At 49.4% G+C, this 24,843-nt stretch overlaps 7 protein-coding genes across 7 annotated transcripts; 4 read left to right on the forward strand and 3 right to left on the reverse strand.

Annotated features, from left to right (window-relative positions):
- Window positions 1-1,107: 1,107 nt before the first annotated feature.
- Window positions 1,108-3,352, forward strand: F4807DRAFT_239528 (CHL4-domain-containing protein). Its single transcript, XM_047994266.1, has one exon. It carries the CDS (start codon window positions 1,522-1,524, stop codon window positions 3,175-3,177), a length of 1,656 nt encoding a protein of 551 aa, XP_047850677.1. The 5' UTR covers window positions 1,108-1,521; the 3' UTR covers window positions 3,178-3,352.
- Window positions 3,353-3,437: 85 nt separating this feature from the next.
- On the reverse strand, window positions 3,438-4,905 carry F4807DRAFT_453583 (uncharacterized protein; the record flags this gene model as incomplete). The annotated part of the gene is made up of 3 exons (XM_048000479.1): window positions 3,438-4,450; window positions 4,518-4,695; window positions 4,852-4,905. The coding sequence occupies 3 exons, from the start codon at window positions 4,903-4,905 to the stop codon at window positions 3,438-3,440; spliced, it is 1,245 nt and encodes a 414-aa protein (XP_047850678.1).
- A 1,117-nt stretch (window positions 4,906-6,022) lies between these two features.
- F4807DRAFT_440099 (ribonucleoside-diphosphate reductase large chain) lies at window positions 6,023-9,516 on the forward strand. Its single transcript, XM_047999267.1, has 4 exons — window positions 6,023-6,293; window positions 6,349-6,506; window positions 6,565-9,076; window positions 9,132-9,516. The coding sequence occupies exons 1-4, from the start codon at window positions 6,275-6,277 to the stop codon at window positions 9,173-9,175; spliced, it is 2,733 nt and encodes a 910-aa protein (XP_047850679.1). The 5' UTR covers window positions 6,023-6,274; the 3' UTR covers window positions 9,176-9,516.
- Window positions 9,517-13,837: 4,321 nt separating this feature from the next.
- Window positions 13,838-15,193, forward strand: F4807DRAFT_463927 (uncharacterized protein; the record flags this gene model as incomplete). Its single annotated transcript, XM_048002042.1, has 7 exons — window positions 13,838-13,927; window positions 13,981-14,161; window positions 14,226-14,260; window positions 14,316-14,384; window positions 14,438-14,459; window positions 14,538-14,931; window positions 15,178-15,193. 7 exons carry the CDS (start codon window positions 13,838-13,840, stop codon window positions 15,191-15,193), a joined length of 807 nt encoding a protein of 268 aa, XP_047850680.1.
- Window positions 15,194-15,646: 453 nt separating this feature from the next.
- F4807DRAFT_440113 (uncharacterized protein) lies at window positions 15,647-17,961 on the reverse strand. The gene has a single exon (XM_047999268.1). The coding sequence runs from the start codon at window positions 17,218-17,220 to the stop codon at window positions 16,066-16,068; it is 1,155 nt and encodes a 384-aa protein (XP_047850681.1). The 5' UTR covers window positions 17,221-17,961; the 3' UTR covers window positions 15,647-16,065.
- A 275-nt stretch (window positions 17,962-18,236) lies between these two features.
- F4807DRAFT_440115 (carbon-nitrogen hydrolase) lies at window positions 18,237-22,289 on the forward strand. Its single transcript, XM_047999269.1, has 4 exons — window positions 18,237-19,038; window positions 21,036-21,240; window positions 21,315-21,726; window positions 21,881-22,289. Exons 1-4 carry the CDS (start codon window positions 18,529-18,531, stop codon window positions 21,936-21,938), a joined length of 1,185 nt encoding a protein of 394 aa, XP_047850682.1. The 5' UTR covers window positions 18,237-18,528; the 3' UTR covers window positions 21,939-22,289.
- F4807DRAFT_440124 (uncharacterized protein) lies at window positions 22,290-24,659 on the reverse strand. Its single transcript, XM_047999270.1, has 2 exons — window positions 24,070-24,659; window positions 22,290-23,895 (listed from the first exon to the last, which is right to left on the reverse strand). The coding sequence occupies exons 1-2, from the start codon at window positions 24,107-24,109 to the stop codon at window positions 22,676-22,678; spliced, it is 1,260 nt and encodes a 419-aa protein (XP_047850683.1). The 5' UTR covers window positions 24,110-24,659; the 3' UTR covers window positions 22,290-22,675.
- Between the last annotated feature and the right edge of the window lie 184 nt (window positions 24,660-24,843).

The raw sequence follows: 24,843 nt of genomic DNA on the forward strand, positions 1-24,843 counted from the left end.
ATTTATAAGTTAGGTACTACGTTTGTATTAGTGCCACTCCATCTTAACTCCATCTTAACGGCGTACGCAGTAAGACGCATGGCTAGCTGCAATGTTGGTGCGTGGTTGGAGATGACCCCTATTAATTATCGTTGACCAGGCCGAATTACTCTCCTGCTTAGAAATCAAGTTCCGATGCAGTGAGGGGAAGAGAACCAAAGGGTGCCAAGGCCGTCAAACTAATCGTTCAATTTCTACGTTATACCCAGGTAATTTTTATTTCACGTTGCTATCGTGTAATTGTTCCTTGTTACGCAGTATGCTATGTGTTTAACCGAGGAAAGCTGAGATTGCCTCTCTGCCCTACCCTGATCCGGTGGCGAGTCAGGATCGACAATTCTATGATGGTGTGATCTAAGTACGATCTTGATCTTGACGTCAATTGTTACTATTTTCCATTGTCACCAATGTTTCCGCTATCGAGACAAAGAGTATACACAGAGAATACTTGAGCGCAGCCAGGTGTAACAGCGATATTGAATACTATAGTATTCAATACCACCAATAATTGTTCGGCTCTAGTCTAGTGCATATTCGTAGAATTCTCGAAGCCGAACGATCTACCTTACCTCTCAGGGACCGACCTACATAACACAAGCGATGGATGCATGTGGTGCTTGCTCTGCTGTGTTACGACCTAAACCATTGGTCCCAGAAATTCCGAATGCATCCATCCCGCGATTTCTCGCCAAGGCTCAAGTACAAATCTTGTACAAACCCCGTACTATACTAATCCCGTTATCGGGTAACGTGCAAGACGTGGGGTTTACTTCCATCATGTTTTCTTCGCTTCACCCGACGCCTTCTTCAAATTCTGTTACACGAAACACAAAATGCTCGGGTCTTCGGCATTTTCCCGATAAGTACCTAATATGTACATAATTCCGTACCCCCGACGCTTTACCGCGGAAGTGCTAGATGCGCCTTGGAACTGGACGGGTTCCCCTAAAGGGAAGTTGAAATTCCTAAGTTTGTACGGAACAGTACCTGTTAACGAGGTAGGTATAATAGAATAGAGTTTATATATTGATCGGCCGATATGAAGCCTTTGGGTTAATTTGTCTTTCTATTCTTGCCCACGTGGGTGAGGTGGATTAACTAATCGAAAACACATAAGAGGGCTTATCGATATCGGGTGATGATGTAATCAGCCAATTGGCAACCATCCAGCTGTCAATATTGATTTTGAATGATAAACTTTTAACTCTATAGTCTTGTCAAATAGAGACACGACTTTAATTGAGGCATTCAATATTATAATCTTACAGTAACGATAGTAATTGTGATTACGGAGTCAATTGATAGAGTATAACAAAAACATCGCTCTATCTGATGATACCAAAATCCCCGACGCGTCGCGTGTCCCACTTCAATTTTCAACCAATACAATCATTCAGAACTATACACCACGCTTCCAATTTGTGATCGTAACCTTCAATTGAAAGAATAAAGAGGCAAAAACCCAAAGCCACTCGCGCAGCCATGGCGCGATTGTCGTTACCAACGACTGCTCGCCTATCCTCATCTTTACGAGTCGATCCTGCGAACAACACCGTAATCAAAGCCCTCAATCGCCTCTCGCGATCATCCCTCCTGTCCCTCGTTCTAGATTGGCTAGACGAACGAAACCAATCCCTGTGCCCACCGCTTCTCCTTCGACCAGATGCCCCCGAAGATGAAGATGAGGATGACTTCTATCCGCCCGCGCACTCGCTTCCCGAGCTCCGAGACCTGTACGAGTCGATGCAAGCCCGCAAGGGCGGGCGTCGTGAGGTAGTTGATCGCATTCTCGAGGGCGACTGGCGGTACGGATTGAGTCTCTACCAGCTCGCCATGGCCGACTTGCAGTACCTATACGACCACCCGGGCAGCCTCAAGTGGACCGCATACCGGATCCAGCTCCTCAAGACACCCGATCACGAGGACGACGCCGAAGGCCCGGAAAGGCCCGACAAAGAATCTCTCAACGTCCCGCGCTTCCACCCCTCGACCTTTCTGCAGAACCTGCAGGGCGAGGTTCTCCCCGACGTCAAGGCGCACTACAACTTCGATCGCCCGAAAGGCATGCCGCTCCTACTGCTACGCATCTTCGTCATCGACTCCCCGTACAACACGGACCTAGCCGTATCGACGCGGCACCGCGGACGGCCCAGCAACACAGGTAATCCCAATTCCAATTCCAACACCACAACAAGCTTCGACGCCTCACGCACCATATACGTCGCGTTCCCGGACGCGTCGCCGCACATCTTCATCACGAAATCGGCGTCGGGCAGCGGCGGCAGCGGCGGCGGCGCGGCCGGTGAGGCGAAGAGCCTGCGCGCGCTCGTCGTGGAGGGCATACCGAAGGCGCTGTCGCGCCCCCGCGAGCGCTACGCGCTCAAGTCGACGAACCTGGCGACGAAGAACCTGGCGGCGATGCTGGCGCACAAGGGCGCGGGCCGCACGAACGCGGCGGCCGGCGGCTGGGGCGTGTACGCGGGCACCGCGACGGCGGATATCAAGGCCGATAGCCCGCTGCAGACGCTGCTTCCGACGCCGCCTTTGTCGGACGCGGCGAGTGCTGATGCCGGCGAGGGCGAGGGCGAGCGGAGGGAGGAGGAGGAGGAGGAGGGGGGGAGCAGGGCTAAGCGGAGGAGAATGGGTGATCCGGCGGAGGAGGAGGATGAGAGGCAGGGTAAGCGCGCGAGGGTTGCTGCGCTGGCGAGGTTTGGGAATGCGGCGAGGATTGATGATGGGAAGGGTGTTGAGAGGTTGGATGTGCTGATCGAGGATCCGTTTCCGACTGATGTTGTTAGTGACGACGAAGACGAGGCGGACGAGGATGGTGCGGCTGTGGCGGCGAGACGCAAGTCTAAGGGGCGTCAGAGCATGCTTGATATGAGTCTCTCGCAAGACTTGGAGGATGGAGATAACGGTGGCGGAGGTGGGAGAGGCAAGGAAGGGGATCGAGGTTGGGCGCCGCAAGTCAGGATATCTCTTCATGGCTCGCATGTCTTTGCTGGGGTACGCCAGTTAGTCGAGGCAGGCATCGTGGACGGCGAGAGGATGCCCGGATGGCTGACGGGCGAGGAGGGCGTTACGATTGGTGCGGTACGACACGGTAGGATAAGAGGGTTCAGAGGTTCGGGGATTTGAATTGATTCTCACGCGTATAATTTTGAAAGGTGCTTTTACCCTGGTCAAAGTTATCAGGTCACACAGCATGCATGGTGTTCGGCGTTTCTCTCTGTCTCGCAGAAAAGGAGGCAATAGTCGGATAGGTTTATATACCCCAATGAAGTGTTCAAAGATGACTTCATACAATAAGGAAAATATTACTTGTTTTCCAAAATGAGTTGGTTTATTTTCTCTTCGTCTCGGGCTATGCTGTTATCTAGGTATCTTATATCTAGTATCTATTCGTCTACTGGAAACACTTTCGTCGTATTCCGCCAAGCAGCCTCGCAAACCTCTTCCACGGTGACACCCTTGATGCCGGCGACGATCTTCCCCATCCGCTCGATCATGCATGGTTCGTTGCGACCCTTGACCATCGCGCCCTCTACCCACTTCTCTTTCTTGACTACCTTCCAGCGCTCCGGTACCTCCGGTTCCTTCTTCTTCGGCGGCTTCTTGGACTGTTGTTTGGGTTTAGGGGGTTGTTGCTTCGCTGGTTCCGTCGGGATGCCATTAGCACCAACTTCCCCTTCTTTCGCATCCGCCTTCGCATTTGCATCTGTCCCCGCCGCTTCCACCGGCTTCGGGGGCTCTATCAAATACTTCCACCCCTCATGACTAGGCCGGACCTCGCACCACGGACCATCCGTCTCCAACATCAACCGATCGAGATGAATCTCCTTCACCACGGCGCAGTTCTCCGCCGTCTTGAAGCTGCACCCGTTCGTCCCGATGTACAACCCCAAGTCCATCAACTCCCGCATCTCCTCTGCCGTCCCCGTGAAGCTGTGGACCACGGCCCCGCGCTCGAGCCGCTCGAGCTTCGGCCCGAACTTGTCTTTGAGGAGCTGCACGAAGTCCGCGTGCGCGGCGCGCGAGTGCAGGAACAGCGGGAGCTGGGGTCGAAGCGAGGCGGCGAGGTCCAGCTGCGCGGCGAAGGAGTGCAGCTGGATCTTGCGCGAGCAGTAGTGCAGACGGTCGTAGTCGAGCCCGATCTCGCCGAAGGCGACGAGTGGGCTGGGCCTTGTGCTGCTGCTGCTGCTGCTGCTCCGCGCTTCGTCGATGAGGGCCCGCAGCTCGGAGATGATGGATGTGGTGCGGGCTAGGTCCGGCTCGTGGTCTTCGGAGACGGGCTGCGAGGGGTCCGTGTCGCAGGGCATGGTGTGGCCGTTGGTGTCTACGTGCGAGTGGGTGGTGCTGAATATGGCGCTGGAGCAGGGGTGTATGCCGACGGTTGTGTATACGGTGCCGGCTGAAGTTTAGTTAGCTTGTCCAATGCTGTATATCTAAGAGGGTGTATTAATCCGCGTGCTACTCACGGTATTCTCTAGCTATCTCGAGAGCGTGCCGCGAACTGGTGAAATCGGAGCCGGTGATGATCAGTTTGTGGCAGCCGACTTCACGGGCTCTTGAGACGACGGCGCTTAGGTCGTCCGGGTGTCGTTGGGTACCATGATACTGACCCCTGAATATTGGGTCTGCTAGGTTGATGCCGATCTGAAATAGAGGATCAGCAAATTAGTTGAGAGAAGTGTTAAGTAAACGTGTAAAATGAGATGTAGTTAGAAGGAATGTGAGACTGGCTACAAAAGTCATATTTCATAATGAGCAACATGAGGGCCTGCAATTATCAAACTAGGCACTATGACTTACATCAATATACCGTGGCTTATACTCCAGCGTAGATGTTGGCGGATCGGCAGCCATTTTCGATATCGACGAGAAGTAAGCCCTATTAAAACGCTTTATAGTTGGTGAACTCCTCACGCTAGAGCGTGTAAGTTGAGTAATGAGTGAGTTCCGTATAAGCATTAAAAATCGAGTATCTCAACGAGACCTCATTCCCCAGCAGGATTATATAGAACCCTTCAGCATATAATAAGTCTATCTCAATACGTTCAGTCCAATAACATTCATAGCTTAAGAGATCCACATCGGTAGGATTTGGTGAGTCACTTTTAAGAACTAGCTTCCAAGTTCTTAGACGGTCGTTGATGAGATTATCGAGGATACATCCGATATGTACCTAAATATTTCTGGGCTGTCAATTATGTAAGCTCAGCTTCTTTTTCTGCACGTGCTTTCGTGGGGTGGTTGGCAGGGGTTGGGCACCCATGTTACATAAACGCGACAAGTCATATTGATTGACGCAACGATGTAATTTCGAGGTGCGTTTATCAGTAGAAATATTACGTATCTCCGTCTCTGATTTGAAGTTGAATTTTATGTATTTTCTCAAGTACGAAATATCAGCTTTTGCAACATTTTTACATAGATGCATACGTACTTATCAAGGATAACGCGAACTCAATTCGTGCGGGGCAAACGCATGAACAGGGGTTTAAATAGGACTGTAAACGCTTCACATGCAACCACTTAAGCCAAAATATATTGGAACAAGAAGCGTTCGACGAGATGGTGGGATATGTAGGTCTTTAGAGAAAACTCTCAATTATAATAACAATAAAGATCTTGTTATAGGAAAAGGAATATAACTGAAATCATAAATCGAGCAAGCAGTGTTGCATATCTGCCATCGGCCTCGTTTGTAACAAGACCCCGCCAATCCACGTCGCCCCCAGCGCGTTAAGTGGTTTTGTAGCACAAGCCACTACGGTTTAGCAAGAGCATGTCCATTAACACAGCACTTGCTGATTAATTCTCAAGTGGTTTCAGCTGGCTACAGCCCAGGGAGACCCACTCATTGGTTAACAACAAAGTAGAATTGTTCCGAGGGAGATCCGTTTCTGGCTGTTCAGTGTTTTTTCTTTACGCGCTAAGTTGGCTCAGAGACGCGCCACAAATTATCAATTTAGTAGGAACGCGTTTCTACTTAAGACTCCACCGTGCTCAAGTCTCTCTCTCCTAAACATCTTCCGTTCATCAACCACGATCTCGACCTTGGGAACGGGCCACTACATCACACCATACATTAGATTAGATCTGCATGTTACTTGCATACAGACAATTGTGGCTTTCAATTTAATTCTTCTATCTGAACCTTGCTTGATCGCACCTCAATTCTTCGTCGCTTCTCTTTACCGCCTCTCGGGTCTCAAGTGCCCCGACCTTCACGATGTATGTTAAGAAGCGTGGTATGTATTGCTAAACCTCTCTATTCACTCGAAACAATTACTTAGATGTGCATAGACGGACGCCAAGAGCGCGTTCAATTCGACAAGATCACAGCTCGTGTCTCGAGGCTATGTTACGGTCTAGACACAGACCATGTCGATCCAGTTGCCATCACCCAGAAAGTTATCTCTGGTGTCTATGGAGGTGTTACCACAGTACAGCTTGACGATCTCGTGAGTTTCCAAGATCAATTGAACTGTTAGACTTCATCTCTAACCAATTGTCACATAGGCAGCCGAGACCGCCGCATACATGACTGTTACCCACCCAGACTACGCTATCCTTGCTGCACGTATTGCAGTGTCAAACCTCCACAAGCAGACCAAGAAGCAATGGTCTTCGGTCATCAGTGATCTCTACCATTATGTCAACCCTAAGAACAGGACGCCCTCTCCTATGATCTCCCAGGAGACATACGAATGTGTCATGAGACACAAGGAGGACTTCGACTCTGCCATTGTCTATGACAGAGACTTCAACTACCAGTACTTCGGCTTCAAGACATTGGAGCGATCATACCTACTCAAGCTCAATGAGAAGATCGTCGAGCGACCGCAGCACATGATCATGCGTGTGGCTGTTGGTATCTGGGGTGACGATGTAGAGAAGGTTATTCAAACCTACAACTTGATGTCGAGCAAATATTTCACACATGCTTCGCCTACACTTTTCAACGCTGGAACACCCCAAGCACAACTATCGTCCTGCTTCCTCGTTGACATGAAGGACGATAGCATTGAGGGTATCTATGACACTCTCAAGACCTGTGCCATGATCTCCAAGATGGCTGGTGGTATTGGTCTCAACATCCACCGCATTCGTGCCACTGGTTCATACATTGCTGGCACCAACGGTACCTCGAACGGAATTGTACCCATGCTGCGTGTCTTCAATAACACTGCAAGATACGTTGACCAGGGTGGCAACAAGAGACCCGGTGCTTTTGCCATCTACCTTGAACCTTGGCACTCGGATGTTTTTGAGTTCCTTGATCTTCGCAAGAACCACGGCAAGGAGGAGGTCCGTGCTCGTGATCTCTTTTTGGCTCTCTGGATTCCCGATCTTTTCATGAAACGTGTTGAGAAGAACGGCGAATGGACCCTCATGTGTCCCAACGAATGCCCTGGCCTAGCTGATGTCTATGGCGACGAGTTTGAGGCCCTATATGAGAAGTATGAGGCAGAGGGCCGCGGCCGTCAGAAGATTAAGGCCCAAAAGCTATGGTATGCTATCCTTGAGGCTCAGACTGAGACTGGCAACCCCTTCATGCTCTACAAGGACCACTGCAACCGCAAGAGCAACCAGAAGAACCTCGGTACTATCCGCAGTTCCAACTTGTGCACTGAGATTGTCGAGTACTCGGCCCCCGACGAGGTGGCAGTCTGCAACTTGGCATCCCTTGCGCTGCCGTCGTTCGTTGACTATAATGAGGGCAACTACGACTTCCAGAAGCTCCACGAGGTTGTCCAGGTGGTCGTTCACAACCTGAACAGAATCATCGACGTGAACTTCTACCCTGTTCCGGAGGCCCGCAACAGCAACATGCGACACCGGCCCATCGGTCTTGGTGTTCAGGGTCTTGCCGATACGTTCTTGGCACTACGTATGCCTTTCGAGTCGCCAGAGGCCAGGCAGTTGAATAAGCAGATCTTCGAGACCATGTACCACGCTGCTTTGACTGCGTCTTCGGATATCGCTAAGGTCGATGGCCCTTACTCCACCTATGAGGGTTCGCCTGTCTCGCAGGGTATCCTCCAATATGACATGTGGAACGTCACTCCCTCAGATCTCTGGGACTGGACTAGCCTCAAGGAGAAGATCAAGCAGACCGGTATCCGTAACAGCTTGTTGATGGCGCCTATGCCCACGGCTAGCACTTCCCAGATTCTAGGTAACAACGAGTGCTTCGAGCCTTACACCTCGAACATCTACTCTCGTCGTGTCCTTGCTGGCGAGTTCCAGGTCGTCAACCCCTGGCTCCTGAAGGATCTGGTCGACATGGGTCTCTGGTCTGATGGTATGAAGAACCGTATTATTGCCGAGGGTGGTTCGATTCAGAACATTCCCAACATCCCTGCGGATATCAAGGCTCTCTACAAGACCGTCTGGGAGATTTCTCAGCGAACTGTCGTCCAGATGGCCGCCGACCGTGGTGCTTTCATCGACCAGTCCCAATCGCTCAACATTCACATGAGAGAGCCTACTATGGGCAAGATCACCAGCATGCATTTCACCGGTTGGAAGCTTGGCCTGAAGACTGGCATGTACTATCTTCGTACCCAAGCTGCTGCTGCGCCCATCCAGTTCACAGTAGACCAAGAAGCTCTCAAGGTTGCGGACTCGAACGCAGCCAAGTCGGGTGGCCTAAAGAAGCGAGCCCCTCCCGGAAACTATAACTCCTCCGCTTCCACAGGCATGTCTAGACCTGCGTATGCCAAGAGGGAGGACTCGAGCAACAGTCTTGCGGCGTCGGGTCCTAATGGGATCCCGACTCCTAGCACTACTCCCCCTCCTGTTTCCGTAACCCGACCGGCTGCTTCACCGAATAAGGCTGCACCTTTCAAGGCAGATGTTGATGAGGGTGAGAGTCCCAAGGCCCTAGCCACCGAACCATCTGAGAAGATCAAGGACGAGGAACTTCCTGAGCCCGCTATCGATGGTCAGAAGGCTAGCCAGGATGAAGACAAGGAGGACAAGAGCAAAGAGCGTGAGTATGACATCTACGCTGATGCCGTCCTAGCTTGTAAGTTGAACCAAACCGCCGCCTCCTGAATTCGCTTATGTTAACAACTATACAGGCAGCATTGAGAACCCAGAAGCTTGTGTTATGTGCAGTGGTTAAAGGGTCTTACGAGATGAAGTGATGATGATACGTAGCTGATGATGGACATAATGGAAGTTCGGTTGCTTCAGACCCAGCCTGCCTGGTGCATTGCCTGGGCCTCGCGGAGAAGCAAGACAGGAAGTGCTACGCATCGACACGGTTGTATAATGACGGGGTTCATAGGGCATTTAATCAGCTCTTGCGCATGAGTTTTGTATGAGCTTTGTATGATACTTCTCGACGTTTTCTGACGCGTTGTCCCTCGCGTAATCATGAGATGCCTAATTGCGCATCCAACGGTGGCTTATGCCCGCCATCTTTTCCTGCGGGATGAAATCAATAAAAATATGATAATGAGTTTATATGGTCACAGCGGATGTAGTGAAGCATAATAACTAGATCGTCTACTCCAGAAAGTTTACTATTACCTGAGGATCAGTGAAGCTACTTTGAATGCTCTCAACCGCAACCGCCAAATAACAACGAAGTACCTAGGTAAGTCGGTACAACTCATGTCACACTTGTAATCATCCCTTTTAACAGCAAGACTTTTGACACTTCATCGGTGAACCAAGACCACTCGGGCAACTTCTCTCTAGGTATATATCGGACAAGCACATTTAAATACTCGTTAGAACCAAACATGCTCTTTGCCGGACTTCCGACAAGTTCGTAAATTTTCAACAAGTGCCCCAGACAACGCGTCCTACAGCACCGGCGAGACATCACATAAGAAAAGGCCGGAGTCGTCGTACATTAGTCACCTTGCCGTTTATAGCCATGCTCGTGATTCTTCTATCCAAGATGGATTTAATAGTAGGTAGGTAGGTAGCTGTAAGAAAATCTCTAAAGCACACCGTAGGCGAGGTTCGGTGAAACATGAGCGGTAGAAAAGGATGTTCGATGACGGTAGTGGAGCCAATGATATGCCTAGGCGTGCGCAGGACTTTAACCAGAACACTAGCGCATCTGCCGACTACGTAATAGGGCGGGCCAGAGTCTTCGAATTTTCGCCCAGAGAAAGGTAGCTACGTCTTTACGGTGGAACATACATCAGCTTGCTTGAACTAGGTAGGCTTGCGGTGGTTGGCAAGCAGTGAGGGAGGATTGTTCTGTAGTTGCCATCAATAGTCGCACAGAACGGTGGTGCAAAATTTCCAGGTGTTTCACTTGGCGAGGAATTTCTTCCCGGCGAAGATTCTCGCTCTCCTTAGCTTTTTAGGCGGGATATTTGAACGTGATAACTACCTAATCACAGTAGAATGTTTGCCGTAAGCCGAAATTTATATTTTATCTCTATTCAATAGGACCGACCGTCACGGAAATGGGAGATAAGCCTAGGATCAAAAGTTGCCGTCTGGTCCTTCGTGAGTTCGGTGTCTGATCAACCCCACGGTTTCGATATTGAATATTGAAACAAGACGGTGAGCAGCCAGGTGTGGATTCATCTGCAAGTCCCGGCGACCCACTCACCTTTGTAGACTTCTAAACTAGAACGGAAGCTGTTCCCGGGTTAACGAGCGGCTTGGTAACCTCCAAGGCTGGCTGTGGGGTGGTTGGAGTAGCACAGATCGGAATAGCATCAAACCACAACGCCGGAACAGACCAAGACAGTTAACCGTCAAGGCAGAATTTCAGTCATGAAAACCTGATGTGACTGAGTAGGTTTCTTTTGTCACATTAGCAAATCAATTGAGAGGCAAGTAGATGTTCTTTTCCCCCACCTGGTCAAATTTGCTTTTCTCTACTACGACGTAAGGCATCCATGGATATTTGTTTTCGGTTAGGGCCTTATACGATAGGATGACAGAGCCGATCTTCTTGAAATCGCGAATATCGTGAGTATCGCGATATTAACGACAATATAAACAATTGCGATGGACTGGCAATGCAGGAAACTTGGAACCAACCTTGGAAGTTACCTCGCTTCAGAAAAACAGATGGTTGATTTGTTGGTTTGTTGTTGAACCAGGAACGCTTTAAGCTATTTTTTTGGAGGTGGAGTGGAGAAGTGAACAGCTCATGCGGGGCAAGATCGAGAGCACATGTGCATGGATCAGGTAGCGGGGATCCCTATACTATTGGCTGCTAAGATTATGACATCAGTGGTAAACAGGAGGTAGCTCCGACTGTTCCTTGCATTCTCGACTTTAGATTTTCTTAGCGGTGTCCAATTGTGGCACGTAGACTTTCTCTTTCTATAGTACTCCTAGCAGTCTTGGGCATTCTAGTTCTAAACCCGAATAATTCAATGTTGGTCCGAAGACAACAATACATATTCGTGCTCCAGCTGCGCTAGAAATTTACTATTTAGAAGCCTTAAACTGTTTCTAGCAATGCAACCCAGGCTGTAGGATCAGCTAGAGCCACGCGGGTTCTACGGCTAGCGGCATTCATAGCAGGTAATCTGCAGGTTACATCGCCCTAGAGATTATGAACCAATCAGATCGCCGGGTTGACATGTCCAGTTGTCCATATGCAGTAATCACCTTAGTTCCAGCCCTTGCAAAATGTTTCGTAGAGGTGAGATCAGTTCTACCAAGTTTTTTCTCTTCTCCAAAGCCCGGGATTTTCTTGCTTTGTTTCAACAACTTGAAGTTGATAACATCATGGAGATCCATAATTTACATAGGATTGGTGACTACCGAATTAATGACAGCAGTGTCAGTGTCCACTTTGCCTGTCAGGCAGTCAAGCTAATTCGGTGGCTTGATTTGTGACAAGAGGGCAACATCCTATCCATGTGGATAACAGGAACCACGTGCAAGATATCGAAGTTTGCTCCCATAGGGCGACTGGAGTCTACAGCATTGGCAATCCCAAGTGTCTTCAGTGATGATACCATTGTACATGCGAGTGGATACGATAGAAATTTTCTGATCACCAGTGTCAGAGATATTATTCAGTATCGTACTCGCAATCATGTATGCTCCTACCCGTCATGGTTAGTATTGCTTGCATACTATCATCCAATATTTCCACATGCAGACTACAGTTATATTAGCTTTCCCTCATTCGGCCAGCACAGCTCCAGAACAGCTCGAATACAGCTCGAATGTAAACGACGGACCGTCATCACCACTAGGATACAGCCCGTAAATTGCCTTGCCTTGCTTAGCCCTGCTTTCTAACTGGTAGTCTAGCGACTTTCTCGTAACCAAGGTAGCTGAATAGTTGATGGCCTACTCGATGATGTAGGTCGATCTAAGCTGTCAAGTCCCGTGCCAAGTAAACTAAATTACCTTACGGGCGATCTGAATCAAGACTATTACCTATGGATAGCCCGACACTAAGGTACCTACTAGCCATGTATGCTTAAGTTTTAATTGCTGTCAAGGCTAATGATAATATCGACTACCGAACTGTCGGGGATGGACAAGGAGGTTGGGGAGTTGATATAGATTGTCTAGAGCAGTATGAACATAGCATACCTAGTAGCGCATATACGATAGACCAATAATCAAGATATGTATCGAGTCCACGGTGCTTACTACGTGCAAGTACGAACATTGACGCGGGAGGCACGTGTATAGAACATGGACAGGGATCCGAATCAACCAGTACCGCCGTACGTATCGCAGGTGCCATTCATGGGTCCTCATGCAGGTAATTGCTAAGTTGCACGATAGTACTGGGCGTTACATGACGAAACTATAGCAATCATATTACATAAGGCACTTGAGATGAAATGGCAAGTACAGGTCAAGTTCAACAAGGTTGATCTCCATGGATACATATTTAATCGCTTTGCAAGCCGATCTCCATCCCAATATTTGTTTCTATCACGGGTCCTCCATAATTCCGCCTGTCACATAAAAAGGCAACTGCAAGTAACAAAATTTGAAATTGCCCATTTTTGTTGACTCTTTCTCATTGATCTTCCACCTTCAACCTCCACCTCCACCTCCAACTTCCATCTTCAAATCAAACAGAGCGACAAAGGTCTAGATCACTAACACAACCTTGAATTCTCTTCCCGTTTTTATCGGTGAGTAGCCATACAACTGCCAATCTGTAACGGATACAGGTGTTTCCATATTCATACCGTCTTCGTCCTTTCCTACTAGACGTCATATGCATTCATATCCTCGCATATGCTCCATAGTCTTCACCCTCATCTTCACCTCCATCTTCACATCTTCATCATTTTATAGTGTGAGACGTTTTATGTCCTCTTCTCAAGTCGGTCACTTCGCAATACCGAGATTGTTTCCCCTCTGCAACTTCGTTTCGTGTCTTACATCACACAAGTACTTACACAGCTGAAGGAAATTACTACCTCACACGGGAATTCAGGTACGCTTTCCTCTAAGTTTAGATGAGCATCGCACCTGCTTCCTATTACATGAGTGCCTACCTCATTGTGTTTCTGTCCACCGATAATCAAAACTGGCCCCTCCCTTACTCCCTGACTGCTTATTCCCTCTTCCTCCCAAACCTTGAAATCCCATTCTTCTCCTTGTCCCTCACAACATTTTCCCACATCAAAAACTCAGAAACACATTCATCTTCCACAAGCATCACAACTGCAAACGCCCTCATCCCACGCATCTTCAGAATTTTGCACGCTTTTTGAGCATCCATTTTTACGATCTTCTTTTGATAACAAAATTCTTACAATTCTTGGTAGCCAATCAACCAGTCTCAACCTTTCGAAATCCACATCCAGCATCGTTCAAGATGAAGACTTCTGCGATCCTTATTAGTGTTGGCGCCGCCATGGTTGCAGCCCAGGATATTACCTATCCTTCAGGATTTCCTGATTGTGGTGTAAGTAATCTTCTGTTCACCTGGCTCTAGATGAATGATGCTGACTCTAGTAGAAAACCTGTATCAACAACATGTTGAACCAGGCTTCCGACCTCGGTTGCACCAACGTCGCACCCTCGTGCCTCTGCGCCAAACCGAACTTCATATACGGAGTTAGAGACTGCGCTACGGAGTCGTGCCAGGACCAATCCCTCGCACAGCAAGTCATCCAGTATGGTAGTCAATACTGTGCTAGTGAGTACTTCATCATAACATCGTTAAATCTTGTAATACAAAATCCATATTAATCTTTCGTTAGGTGTCGGTGTTGACGTATCTGGTATTCCCACTGCTGTAAGTTATTATGGTCTAGTATTAATGTTGATATCAGCTAACTCATGACCTCTAGACTGGAACCAATCCCACTGCTTCTACCACCGTTGTGGCAACCGCTTCTCCTACCAACAACCCAATAGTTGTAAGACTTCGTTTCCCTAGTTATTGTTCGAATCTTTGCTAACAAAGTCAAAGGGATCCCAAGGATCAAACAGCAGTAAGTTATCCAGTTATTCTACCACTGGTAGAAATGATGTTTTATATTTTACAATGTGTCCTAATGGTTGATCCTTAGATGGTGCCACCGGATCTGTCCCTATTTCGACCGCAACCTTCGAGACTTCCTTCACCGCTAGCGGAAGTGCTGTCGAATCTACTGTCACCAGTACCATCTTCTCAGGGGAAGCTTCTTCTTCAGGTACAGCTGTCTCTGGATCCGAGTCTGCATCTGAGTCTGGATCCAGTACCGCAAGCGTGATTGCGTCGACCATCACAACAAATGGTTCAACCTTGACGACTACTGCTAGTAGCACAGAAGCCGCAAGCAGCCAGGCCTCCGAGAGTGGTAGCAGCGAATCTCGTACCGGTTCGGCCAGCGAGTCGGCTTCGTCCACATCGAACCCTGCGGCTCAGCGCACCGCAGCACCTGCCGGCTTCATTGCCGCTGCCGGCTTGGCTGCACTGATGCTGTAGGCATCTTGACGAGTCTTTGACGAGGTTAGGTGGAGTTTCGGGTCGTGGGAAGCAATGCACTTAATGTGAGGGGGTAGACGATCAAGTCACATAATGCTATTGGTCGGCTTGTGCATGGATGGATGGTTCACGATGATAAGGATTCTCTTCACTTGACGATGCGACGACATTGAGATTGCATGTGGTTCTTAACGATGTATAAATGATTCACGGTCCTCACAGGACTACTAATACCTGTTCAGAGATACCCACCCCTGAGTAGATGGCATTGAGGCATCAGGCAGTGGAGTTGGTCTTCTCACTTTCATCAAAGAAACTAATAAATAGAGTTTCATTCATCTAAATAAGTGTCGTTCCTTTCATGGGTTCATTGATATGATATTTCATAACTCCCATGTTCGAATGGGCTAACTATTTGCAGTCTATGGAATAGTGAGCACAACCACGATCGGACTCGTTAATCAATAAGGGGCACGACTGGTGCCATGGCTAGGTCTTCTTTCTCTGCTTGTTCACGATTGGTTGCTGGGTACTATGAATTGACATTTTCACTCGGACAGGATAGATGTGCCTACTTTCAAGTTTAAAAAAAAAAAAAAAAACCTTTGTGAGGGAGGTAAGTGAGGATTGTTTATACACCTAAAAGCAGACTATCTACCAAGGTGTTTATCTGCACACCCACATTCCCATTGTAATCTGATTGAATTCTAGGTATCCAGCCTATCCCCTCTGCACCGTCCTAAGAACCCAAACTGCGGGGAACACCGTGGTGAGTTAACCGGATACAACCCAATGTTATCATCTCCAGCTACTTTTTGTGGCTTCAAGACCCATCCTGGTTCTGGCTCTTCTGTGAGTATAGAAATCCAGACCCTGAGGAAGGTTTCCAGAAAGCACCATTAACATGCCAATAGCACCAGGTTGGGGTTGATATGCAGCTATCAGTGCGTCCGAACCTGTGAGTTCTCGCAGAACTCGACCGTCACCTTGGTGCCCTCGAACCATGTTTCCATGTGGTGACAGTCCTCACGGTTTATGGCTGTCCCCGCCCATCCATCAACACCCCTACTGGAGACCCGAAGCTTCTCGAGATCGGGGTACCGGCCGCGTCTGACATGACCTGCGAAGAACTAGATCGCAGACATAGATCGGACGCTGAGATCACAGAGGTATAGGACCTGCAGAGACTTGGGTAGGAATCGTACCAGGTCCTTCTGTCCGTATGGGAGTCTGTGAACACCGGCGATGAGCTCCAGCATGTCCTGGTTGATGATCACCTGCTTCATATTGGTGTGGTATCGGAGGGTGAAGATTCCGGTCCAGACGGGGTGATCGGGACCAAGATCGGGAGGCCTGGCAGCGGGAAGCAGGGCAGGCTCCAGACAGTTCCGGCGGATCTCCCAGAGCCAGTCGTTGACGGAATCGAGGACGAAGCCGTCCCAGGGGAAACCGGGGTCCTTCAGCTCGAGGTCGATGCGCTCGATCTTGCGGCAGCGCCAGAGGAAGTGGAAGAGTTCCATGACCTCGTCGTAGTCGTCGCACTGGAAGCGGAAGTCTCGCAGGTTGCGGATGGCGAGGCGCAGCGCGCTGCTCGGCGCTAGCTGCCGCCGACGCTTGGTGAAGGCGTGCTGGCGCCCTGGGGTCGGGTCCTTGGCTATGGTCCGCACGGCGAGGGAGCGTATGTTGGGCGCCACCCGGGACCAGCAGTGCAGGATGAAGAATGTGGTGAAATGCCAGGTCGGCTCTACCTGCGTGATAGTCAGGTCTGTTAGGTGATGGAGACGGTTTTGGGGGGTCTTCATTGCCCAGAAGTTAGGGTAGGACAACCACCAGGGGTTCACGGCGCTGTCTCCGAAGATTCCCGTGTGCATGTGATAGTCTTGCAGGTTGGGCAGCAGGGTGGGGAGAACTTCCATCATGGCCGTCGCGAGTCTGTAAATCGACAGCGGCGCTCCGTTGACCGACCTCATCAGCTGGTATTGGATGGAAGGGGCGACGTTGACGAGGAACTCGGCGAACTCGGATCCGTACATGAGGACGCGGTCGCCGCCGGGGATTACGGTGCTGATCCTGGCCGCCTTGACGAAGGAGGCGAGGCGCGGCGAGTTGCCGACGGCGTGGATGAAGCTGGCGAGAGAGCGGACGCGGACGGGCTGCTTGCTGTTGGTGATGAAGCGCATGTACAGGTGCGTCTCCATGATGCTTCGAAATTTGGTGTTGCAGCGGGTTAGGGCGGCGAGAGAGGCGCGGTCATCCTCCTTCTCGAGGATGTCTCTGATCATCATCCAGAGCTCGGGTGGGAAACGGCCATAAGTGGTGGTGGTGGGCTTGGGAGGGCTTGTAATGGTGAGCTTTTGGAAAAGAGCGCTATACGTGAGGTTAGTAAGTTGGGTTATCTTTGTGAAGATGTTGGGGGAACTTGCCACAAAGCGTCGGATGACTCGTTACGCATCATGATGACCGTGATGAGGTGGTGTTCGAGAGAAAGTTCGAAGACTGGAGCATTGTTAGTAATGAACTACCGTGACGATGGTAACGTAGGTGAAAAATTACCTTAAGAAAATTGGGTACGGTGGGTTTATCGTGATGAGTTCGACTTGGATATAATCGACGCGAAGTAGTCCTTGAGGCTTTGTGAGTAGTGCAGCTATGGAGTGAAGACGGTGTCGGAAAATATTGGGAAGTTCAATGTAATTAATCAGACGAATTGATGTGGTGCGGTTGACGCGATACTAATGATCCAATACAGATCAAGTATCGTCAGAGATGGAATGAATTATTGCAACGAAGATGCAGATAAGCGATGGAATCAATTTAACTTCAAGCCGTCGACTTTATAGGATTGATGTAATGGAAGTGTTGTGGTGTTGTGATATCGTGGAAATGATGGTGGAAGTTAACGTACCTTGATGAAAGTGATATAGTAAAGATGGTGTGATGAAATTCACAGAACCAAGTTACTATCGAGCAGGTGTGATGAGAAAAAAGTAAAGTAAAGTTTTTGAAAATAAAATTGGTCAGAATTAAGTAAAGGAGAGTGAGAGAGTGCACGGTGAAGTAGAAGATTTTTGGAATGGTCAGGGACGAGGACGAGAAGAGCTTGCACAGTTTGTTGTTGTAAGAAGATAAAATAAAATAAAATAGACATTTTGGTGCCCGTGTTAAGTAGCATAAGGTCGACAGAAATTCCTGGTGCTGATTCTGCCGTGCGGTCAGAGTATGACTCAAAGGTATATGAGCGACAACTGGCTTGACGATATATCTAGTGGTTGCACCTGCCTCATAGCTAGCGCTGTACCTGCCTATTCCATGCCTACGGTTCCCAAACAGCTGCACTAAACGTTGAACTACTGTACCCCAGATCACGGGACAAAGTGGGGTAGGTTCCAAATTGCGTGCTGTAGTTGAATGAGGGGAGATCCGTGGATACTTCCAGTTTTCGTTACCTAACTCTTGCATCAGATATTTAAGATATCTAATAACAAATATCGCTTTAGGACAATCTTGGCATATATATAGGGCCTCAATCCATATCTCACACCTTGCTGCACTGCATTCTCTAGGCGACGAATAATAATTCACGCAATTCTAAAATGACGCCTCCGACGATCCGGCTCGCTACGGCCTCTCCAGGAACGCTGGCGACGACCAAAGAAACCCTTCTGCAGCTAGAAGATGTAGCCATCCGTGCGGCTGCTAATAAGGCTGACATTTTGTTGCTCCCAGAAGCTTATCTTGGTGGTTATCCCCGCGGCCTAGATTTTGGGTGCAAAATTGGCTCTCGAACCGAAGAGGGTCGCAATGACTTCTTACGCTATTTTAAGGGTTCCGTTGATTTGGGAGATACGGTTGGAGATGGGGCTGGAGCCGGTGAGGCGTGGGTAAAGAGACAGTTGGGGGCCGATGCGACTGAGGCTAGGGATGGACGATCGCCGGTGAGCAGGGGTGATGGAACCAGGGAGGAGCTTGAACGAATCGCGAGGGACACGGGGGTCTTTATCGTCGTTGGGCTCGTGGAGAAAGCTGGCGGCAGTTTGTATTGCTCTGTCGTCTATGTTTGCCCGAAGCTGGGAGTCATTGGGAAGAGAAGAAAGGTCCAACCAGTAAGTTTGAATTTCTCTTAAAATTACTAATTAAGGGGCTTGATGTGATGGTGTTTATCTACGCAATCCTTAATCTTTCCCAAACGAGAAATGTTCAATCAGCAAATATCCTTGTCGGATCGACCAATCGCATTTGCAGCTCCATCAGACCATTTGGACATCAGCTCGAGGATTGCGAGACTAAATGTGACCATTCCCATAGCCTTACATGGCTATTGATTTATCTAGCAAATCCCTATTAAAGGCCTTCTTGCACTTTCAATGACTTCACCTGGGACACCACAGAGTCTACGTGCTCCAAGATGTATTCACAACCGCAGCCTGTCGTACCATACTCTGGTCTACAACTTCAACATCGACCAAAACCCTACGCAATGCCCCCAGAATGGGAGGCATATAAAGACACCATCAAGAAGCTCTACCTGGAACAGAACAAAACTCTTAAACAGGTTGAATAAACTATGGCTAGGGAACATAAATTCTACGCTACGTAAGTCGCCTGAATATCCCTGCACTTTGCTACAAGCACCGTTCTCATAGTGTGTAGGATAGGAATGTACAAGAAAAGAATTAAAGCTTGGGGTTTCGACAAGAAACTTAAAGAGCACGAAGTCGTAGAATTACTCCGTCAGAAAGCTGAGAGAGAATCCGCCGGAAAGGCTTCCGAATTTTTCATTAGAGGTCGGCGGGTGGACTTCGAGAAAATACAGCGTTACGTGGAAGGCAGACCGGATCTCTTGTCTAGGCTAGAAGGTGTTTATGAGAAAAGACCGTCTGGGATAATCGTTTGCCGGACACCATCGCCAGTGCCGGTTGCTCTTCCTTCGCCGCCAGATGTTCGGAAATTGGAGGAGATTATGACTGTCCTGAGAGATTATATGGGAGCATGCGCAACTGGTCCTCAATCTCGCTGGGTATTGACCCCCGAAGGGTATGCCACTCGAAATTCCGCACCGTCGGTTCTCGTCAATTCAAGGTCAAGCATGATTGGTGCGTGGGATGAACTCGCATCCCTACACTTATCCATGGAACGCACTACCACTCCTACAGAAATGTTCGAGGTCTTGGACTCGTCTCTGAATCGATTAAAAGATGCTATGAAGGATGAGATACCTGAGTTTATAATCATGTTACTCTATCTTTTACGTTTTACCTGGCCTGGACATCCTCTCTTACTTCGGATGTTTCGAATGCATGTCGGAGAACTTTCTTCACTGGTTCTTGGTATAAAGCACCCATTGACTTTGATATGGAAAGATGCCGTCGCTATAGAGGAAGGTTTTGACGACATAGTCGAGGATGTTCTACGAGTCCTATTTCAAGAACTAGCAACTTATCTCGGCCCAGACGACGATGTCGTTGAACTCGCTCGAAGGGCTTGGAGGTTTGCACCAAACTCATTGGAAGGCATGGTGGAAGTAATGAAACAATATCAGAACTGGCTAGCCTCTCATCCAGATTGGCCTAGTTCTATGTTACGTTCCTTTCTTGTCCAAGTACGCTTAATGATAGCGAACCTTGACGAGACGACGCCAAGACATCGACTTATTGAGGCACATGGTACAATCCAAACCATATTAGACACCGAGGGAATGAGTGTAAAGTTCCCAATAAACCCGGAAGAAGCTTGTTCTCTGGCGACAATGGGCGGAAGTATCTCCTTGCGCTTAGGCAACTTCGATGAAGCCGAGAGCGGGTTCTCAATGGCTGTGGACATAGCGAGACAACATAAGATACCACCAAGGGACGAAATAATATCTCTGCGATATCTTCAGATGATCTACGGTGCTACGGGAAAACGTACTGAACTCGTAAAGGCTAGAAAAGAGCTTCGGGATCTAGAAAATAGGATAATACGGGAATCCGTACCAGATGAATAGGACTGGACTTAGCTGGATGGGATGCAGATTGCGTGGCAAATCAAATACTGACATTGACTTGGGCTTATACTTGTTTTCGAACATCGATATGCGGAGTAACTAGCTAACGAGACACAGACGGGTTCAGAACGGCTTATCTGGGCGGCGGGCTCGCCAGCAACCCTCAAAGCAGTGAGCACCACCATCCGCGGCGTTCGCATCAATCTCGCCGCCGCGATCTGCTGGGAGAATTATATGCCGCTTCTGCGACAGAGCCTCTACGCGCAAAACGTGAATCTGTATCTTGCGCCTACGGCGGACAATCGCGACGCCTGGCTAGGGCGTAAGTAAAGTCCTTACCCTTATTTTATGAGGAAATATATGTTACAAGATGAATACTGATATAAACTGATGTAGTGGTGCGCACCGTAGCCCTCGAGGGCCGCTGTTTCGTCGTTAGCTCGAACATGTGCGTGCCCGAGGGCTCGGCCGTTGATTCTTCCGCGCACGGAACGGCAACGAACGGCGTTTCTAACGGCCGAAGAAGCTCCATCGTCGACGAGGACGGAAATGAAATCGTCCTTCCCAACGGAGAAAAGAAGATCTCGTCGTCTGCCGTGGTCGAAGAGGCAGCGATTGCACCGGCAAAGACCTCCGGTGGTGCTAGAACCTTCCTCTCTCGTGGCGGGTCCGCCATTATCTCTCCGTTCGGCGACGTCATTGCCGGACCGCAGTGGGAGGACGAGAAGGGCATCATTTACGCGGATGTTGACTTCGATGATTGCATCCGTGGAAGGCTCGACCTGGATGCGGCTGGGAGTTATTCTAGGTATGGATATAATTTTTGCTTATATTTCCTTATTTTACCCTCGTATTATTCCTCACGTTATTCCTCATGTCTCCCTTCATGCTTGTTTCTCCTCGCCTCGTGCTCCAGAATCCTTATTATAATTCAATAGCTGTTTATCTAACAATCATGGCAGGAACGACTCTTTCAAGTTCTACGTCGAAGGCTTGGATCTCGACCCCCTGCCTTACTGATCTCATTACCAGTTATCTGAAACCTCGTCGCCCTCGAGTTTTATCTATTTCTATCTATTAGGTCCCAAGCGACGGCCACTTCTAACATAGCAAGCAGGCAGGAATTGGTGGATCATTTACATACTCGAGTATCTAGCTCAACCGTACAAATTTCGTTGGATTGGACATGGCGAGACTTCGCCTGACGGATCGGAGGATTTGTATATACTCATGTCTCCTGTTCATAGGACTTACTTCGCATTCACTCATTGAAGTTTACTTTTCACCTTTACTTTTACCCTTATATATAGAGACCCTTTTAGGATCACAACCAGAATAGAACACAGCAAATTCAGATGCAAACTCAGCGTATCCCAAAATCGCAATCTTGTAGTAAATTCAGTAAACGGGTATCTAATTTGCCACTCCAATCCCATGCCTTGATCCTTCCTGTGACGGCCGTCGAGCCAAGTGATGAGTGTTCGTCGTCCGCCCCTGAACTGTAAAAAGCAGCTGGAAAACAGAAACACCTCCCCCTCCCCCATTACCGTAGTCCGTCCCGTTTGTTATGGAATGTGGTGTGCCGCCACGTTTAAACCATTATTCGTACCCTGCTAACCTCCAAATAAACTCTCGAAACACTGTGTCGACGAATTTGAAACTGTGACAGTATGGTCTCTTGTGAAGATCTATCTTCCCCTTAAGCGACTAGCCATTTTCCTCAGGTACCATATGGACCTTTGTTATTCTCCTCCCTCCTACTCCCTATCCTTCCCCATCACCACCCCTTCATCCCTTTCCTCGGCCACAGCTCCCTTCTCAGCAGCTTCACGCGGCGACGCGAGAGGGCTGCTCACGCCAGCCACACTGCCACTGATACTATCCGCGCGCCCGTGGCCTAGGAACCCACTGCGCACGCTAGCCGCGTCGCCCGTGATGTTCTGCTTCCCAGCGTTTCCGGTGTTAGTGGCGTACAGGCTGTTCCGCTCGCCGGGCATTGCTGTGGTGGAGTATATGCTTGTACGCTCGCCGGCGGCGATGCGCGAGGTGGATTGGTGAAGGCCGCCGCTGCCGTCGATGTTGGCGCTAAGTACGCTGAGCGGAAGCGACTCGCGGCTGCCGCCCCAGAGGGAGGAAGGCGCAAGCGCACGCACCGAGGCGTCGGTGTCCATAGATCGCCGGCGCCGGCGCTTGCTGGACGACGCGAGGGTTAAGATGGATGCGTTGTCTGTGAGCAGATTGTTGGCAGTGGCCATACTGTATGTCGTAGGATGGCCTGACCCCGAGTGTGGTGCTAGGTATGGCGGGATCGCAGATGCGGGAGAGTTGGTGGGGAAGGGCTGTGTGAACTGGACGGTCTGGTAATTGGAGTTGGCTTGGTTGGAGGAGTGACCGGTGTGGGTTGGGCCGTTAACGGCGCCATTAGGGCCTAATGACTGGATGGTCGTGAGTGTCGTCGTTAAGGAGCGCACCGAGGGCGCGGGAGAGGAGAAAGTGCTGTCTCCTCCTTTTCGGGAGTCGACACCCCCGTACGCGGTACGGCTGGTGCCCGTTACGGATGATGCCATATGCGAAGGAGCGTGGAGGGAGTGGGCGGCTTCGTAGTCAGTGGACACGGTGGGTGCCGCGGACATACCGCCGGCGGTGGGAGGTACGGCCTCGCCATTGGATGTTCCTGTCGACGAGTGGCTTCTTCGAGCTAACGAAGGATCCGACAGTCTGGCGCTGTGGGACGTGGAGAAGGACGGGTCACTCTGATGGGTGGGTTGGATGGCGATGCCGATGCGGCCAGATTGCGGGTACGGGTTGTTATTCTTGGTGGATCGCTTCTTAGTGGCCTTAGGAGTGGTATCGCGCTTGGAATGGCTATTGTGTCGGCTGCTCTCGGCGGCGGCAGAGGACGAGCCGCTCTTGAAGTTGGCGAGCTTCTTGACCCATGTCGAGAAAGGTCGTCTGCGACCTGTGCGTTCTTGACGATCTACCATCGTAGTAGCACGTGTTAGAGTAGTGGTCTCGTCGCCTAGATGAATTTGGAAGTTAAGAATGTGGAAGAGACGGGTTAGAGCCAGGGTGAAGGTCAAGGAAGGGATGTATGGAGTACGGAGTTAAAGAACGGATGATAAATAGAATGAGATTCCGAGAGAGTATTTACCAGTACCAGGAGGAAGTGGGGATGTCTCAGTCATAGCCATCTGGGGCTGGGAGATAGATGGTGATAGAGTGGCAGCGGTGGCGGTTAAACTATAAAATTTGTTGGATCAAAGGTTTCCAAGGTTAAGTTTCACCGAACGACGACGATGTGTAAAGGATGTTAAAGGGCAAATGCGGGGACTTGGGTGGGCTTCGGATTAAAAAATCGTATCCGATGTATTGGCGCGAGGCCTCAGTGTGCCAATTGATGAGTGAGTTAATCCGCATGCGCAGATGTACGTGCTTAGATGGAGTTGGGCAGTTATGCGATGACGATCCAGTCAATGTGTTATGTACCGTTTGTGGACAGAGAGATCGATGGGGCTATAATTCTTTTCGCTTCTTTTTCCTTTTTTAAAATCAAATCTTGAGACCTAAAGGCTTAGTGTTTGAAGATAATCAATATATGTTAGGCTTCAGTGGTTTGGTAGAAATGGATGCGGCCTAATGTGCTCAAATTGCCCACATATGTAGTTGACAAACGCTATGTAGGGGTGAAGTTGTTTCTATGAGAAATAGCATCATCGGTGATGGGAAGTTGTAGAAGTGCGATGGACCTGGACCTGGAACTGCGGCCTTGGACCAAATCTGTTACCGACCAAGCACGGACCAATTAAACTATCCGGAAATGGACCCCTGCTTTACCCCCCAATTTCTGAGGCTGATGCATTCTCCACCTGAGCCTGCTGAGCCTGGAACATTAAATATTACGTCATCAGCTATCCACCCATTCTTT

The sequence above is a fragment of the Annulohypoxylon truncatum genome (genome assembly GCF_022578515.1).
Source record: "Annulohypoxylon truncatum strain CBS 140777 unplaced genomic scaffold F4807scaffold_36, whole genome shotgun sequence".
NCBI lineage: Eukaryota > Fungi > Ascomycota > Sordariomycetes > Xylariales > Hypoxylaceae > Annulohypoxylon > Annulohypoxylon truncatum.

Excerpts from the sequence above, each read along its gene's own strand:
- F4807DRAFT_440124 (XM_047999270.1), bottom strand. The coding sequence starts at position 24,109 with ATGGCTATGACTGAGACATCCCCACTTCCTCCTGGTACTG. Across the intron at positions 23,896-24,069 it reads CCCACTTCCTCCTGGTACTG|ATCGTCAAGAACGCACAGGT; the intron begins GTAAATACTCTC and ends CTACGATGGTAG.
- F4807DRAFT_239528 (XM_047994266.1), top strand. The coding sequence starts at position 1,522 with ATGGCGCGATTGTCGTTACCAACGACTGCTCGCCTATCCTCATCTTTA.
- F4807DRAFT_440113 (XM_047999268.1), bottom strand. The coding sequence starts at position 17,220 with ATGATGATCAGAGACATCCTCGAGAAGGAGGATGACCGCGCCTCTCTC.
- F4807DRAFT_440115 (XM_047999269.1), top strand. The coding sequence starts at position 18,529 with ATGACGCCTCCGACGATCCGGCTCGCTACGGCCTCTCCAGGAACGCTG. Across the intron at positions 19,039-21,035 it reads AGAGAAGAAAGGTCCAACCA|ACGGGTTCAGAACGGCTTAT; the intron begins GTAAGTTTGAAT and ends AACGAGACACAG. Across the intron at positions 21,241-21,314 it reads TCGCGACGCCTGGCTAGGGC|TGGTGCGCACCGTAGCCCTC; the intron begins GTAAGTAAAGTC and ends AAACTGATGTAG.
- F4807DRAFT_440099 (XM_047999267.1), top strand. Across the intron at positions 6,507-6,564 it reads CAGTACAGCTTGACGATCTC|GCAGCCGAGACCGCCGCATA; the intron begins GTGAGTTTCCAA and ends ATTGTCACATAG. Across the intron at positions 9,077-9,131 it reads CGCTGATGCCGTCCTAGCTT|GCAGCATTGAGAACCCAGAA; the intron begins GTAAGTTGAACC and ends ACAACTATACAG.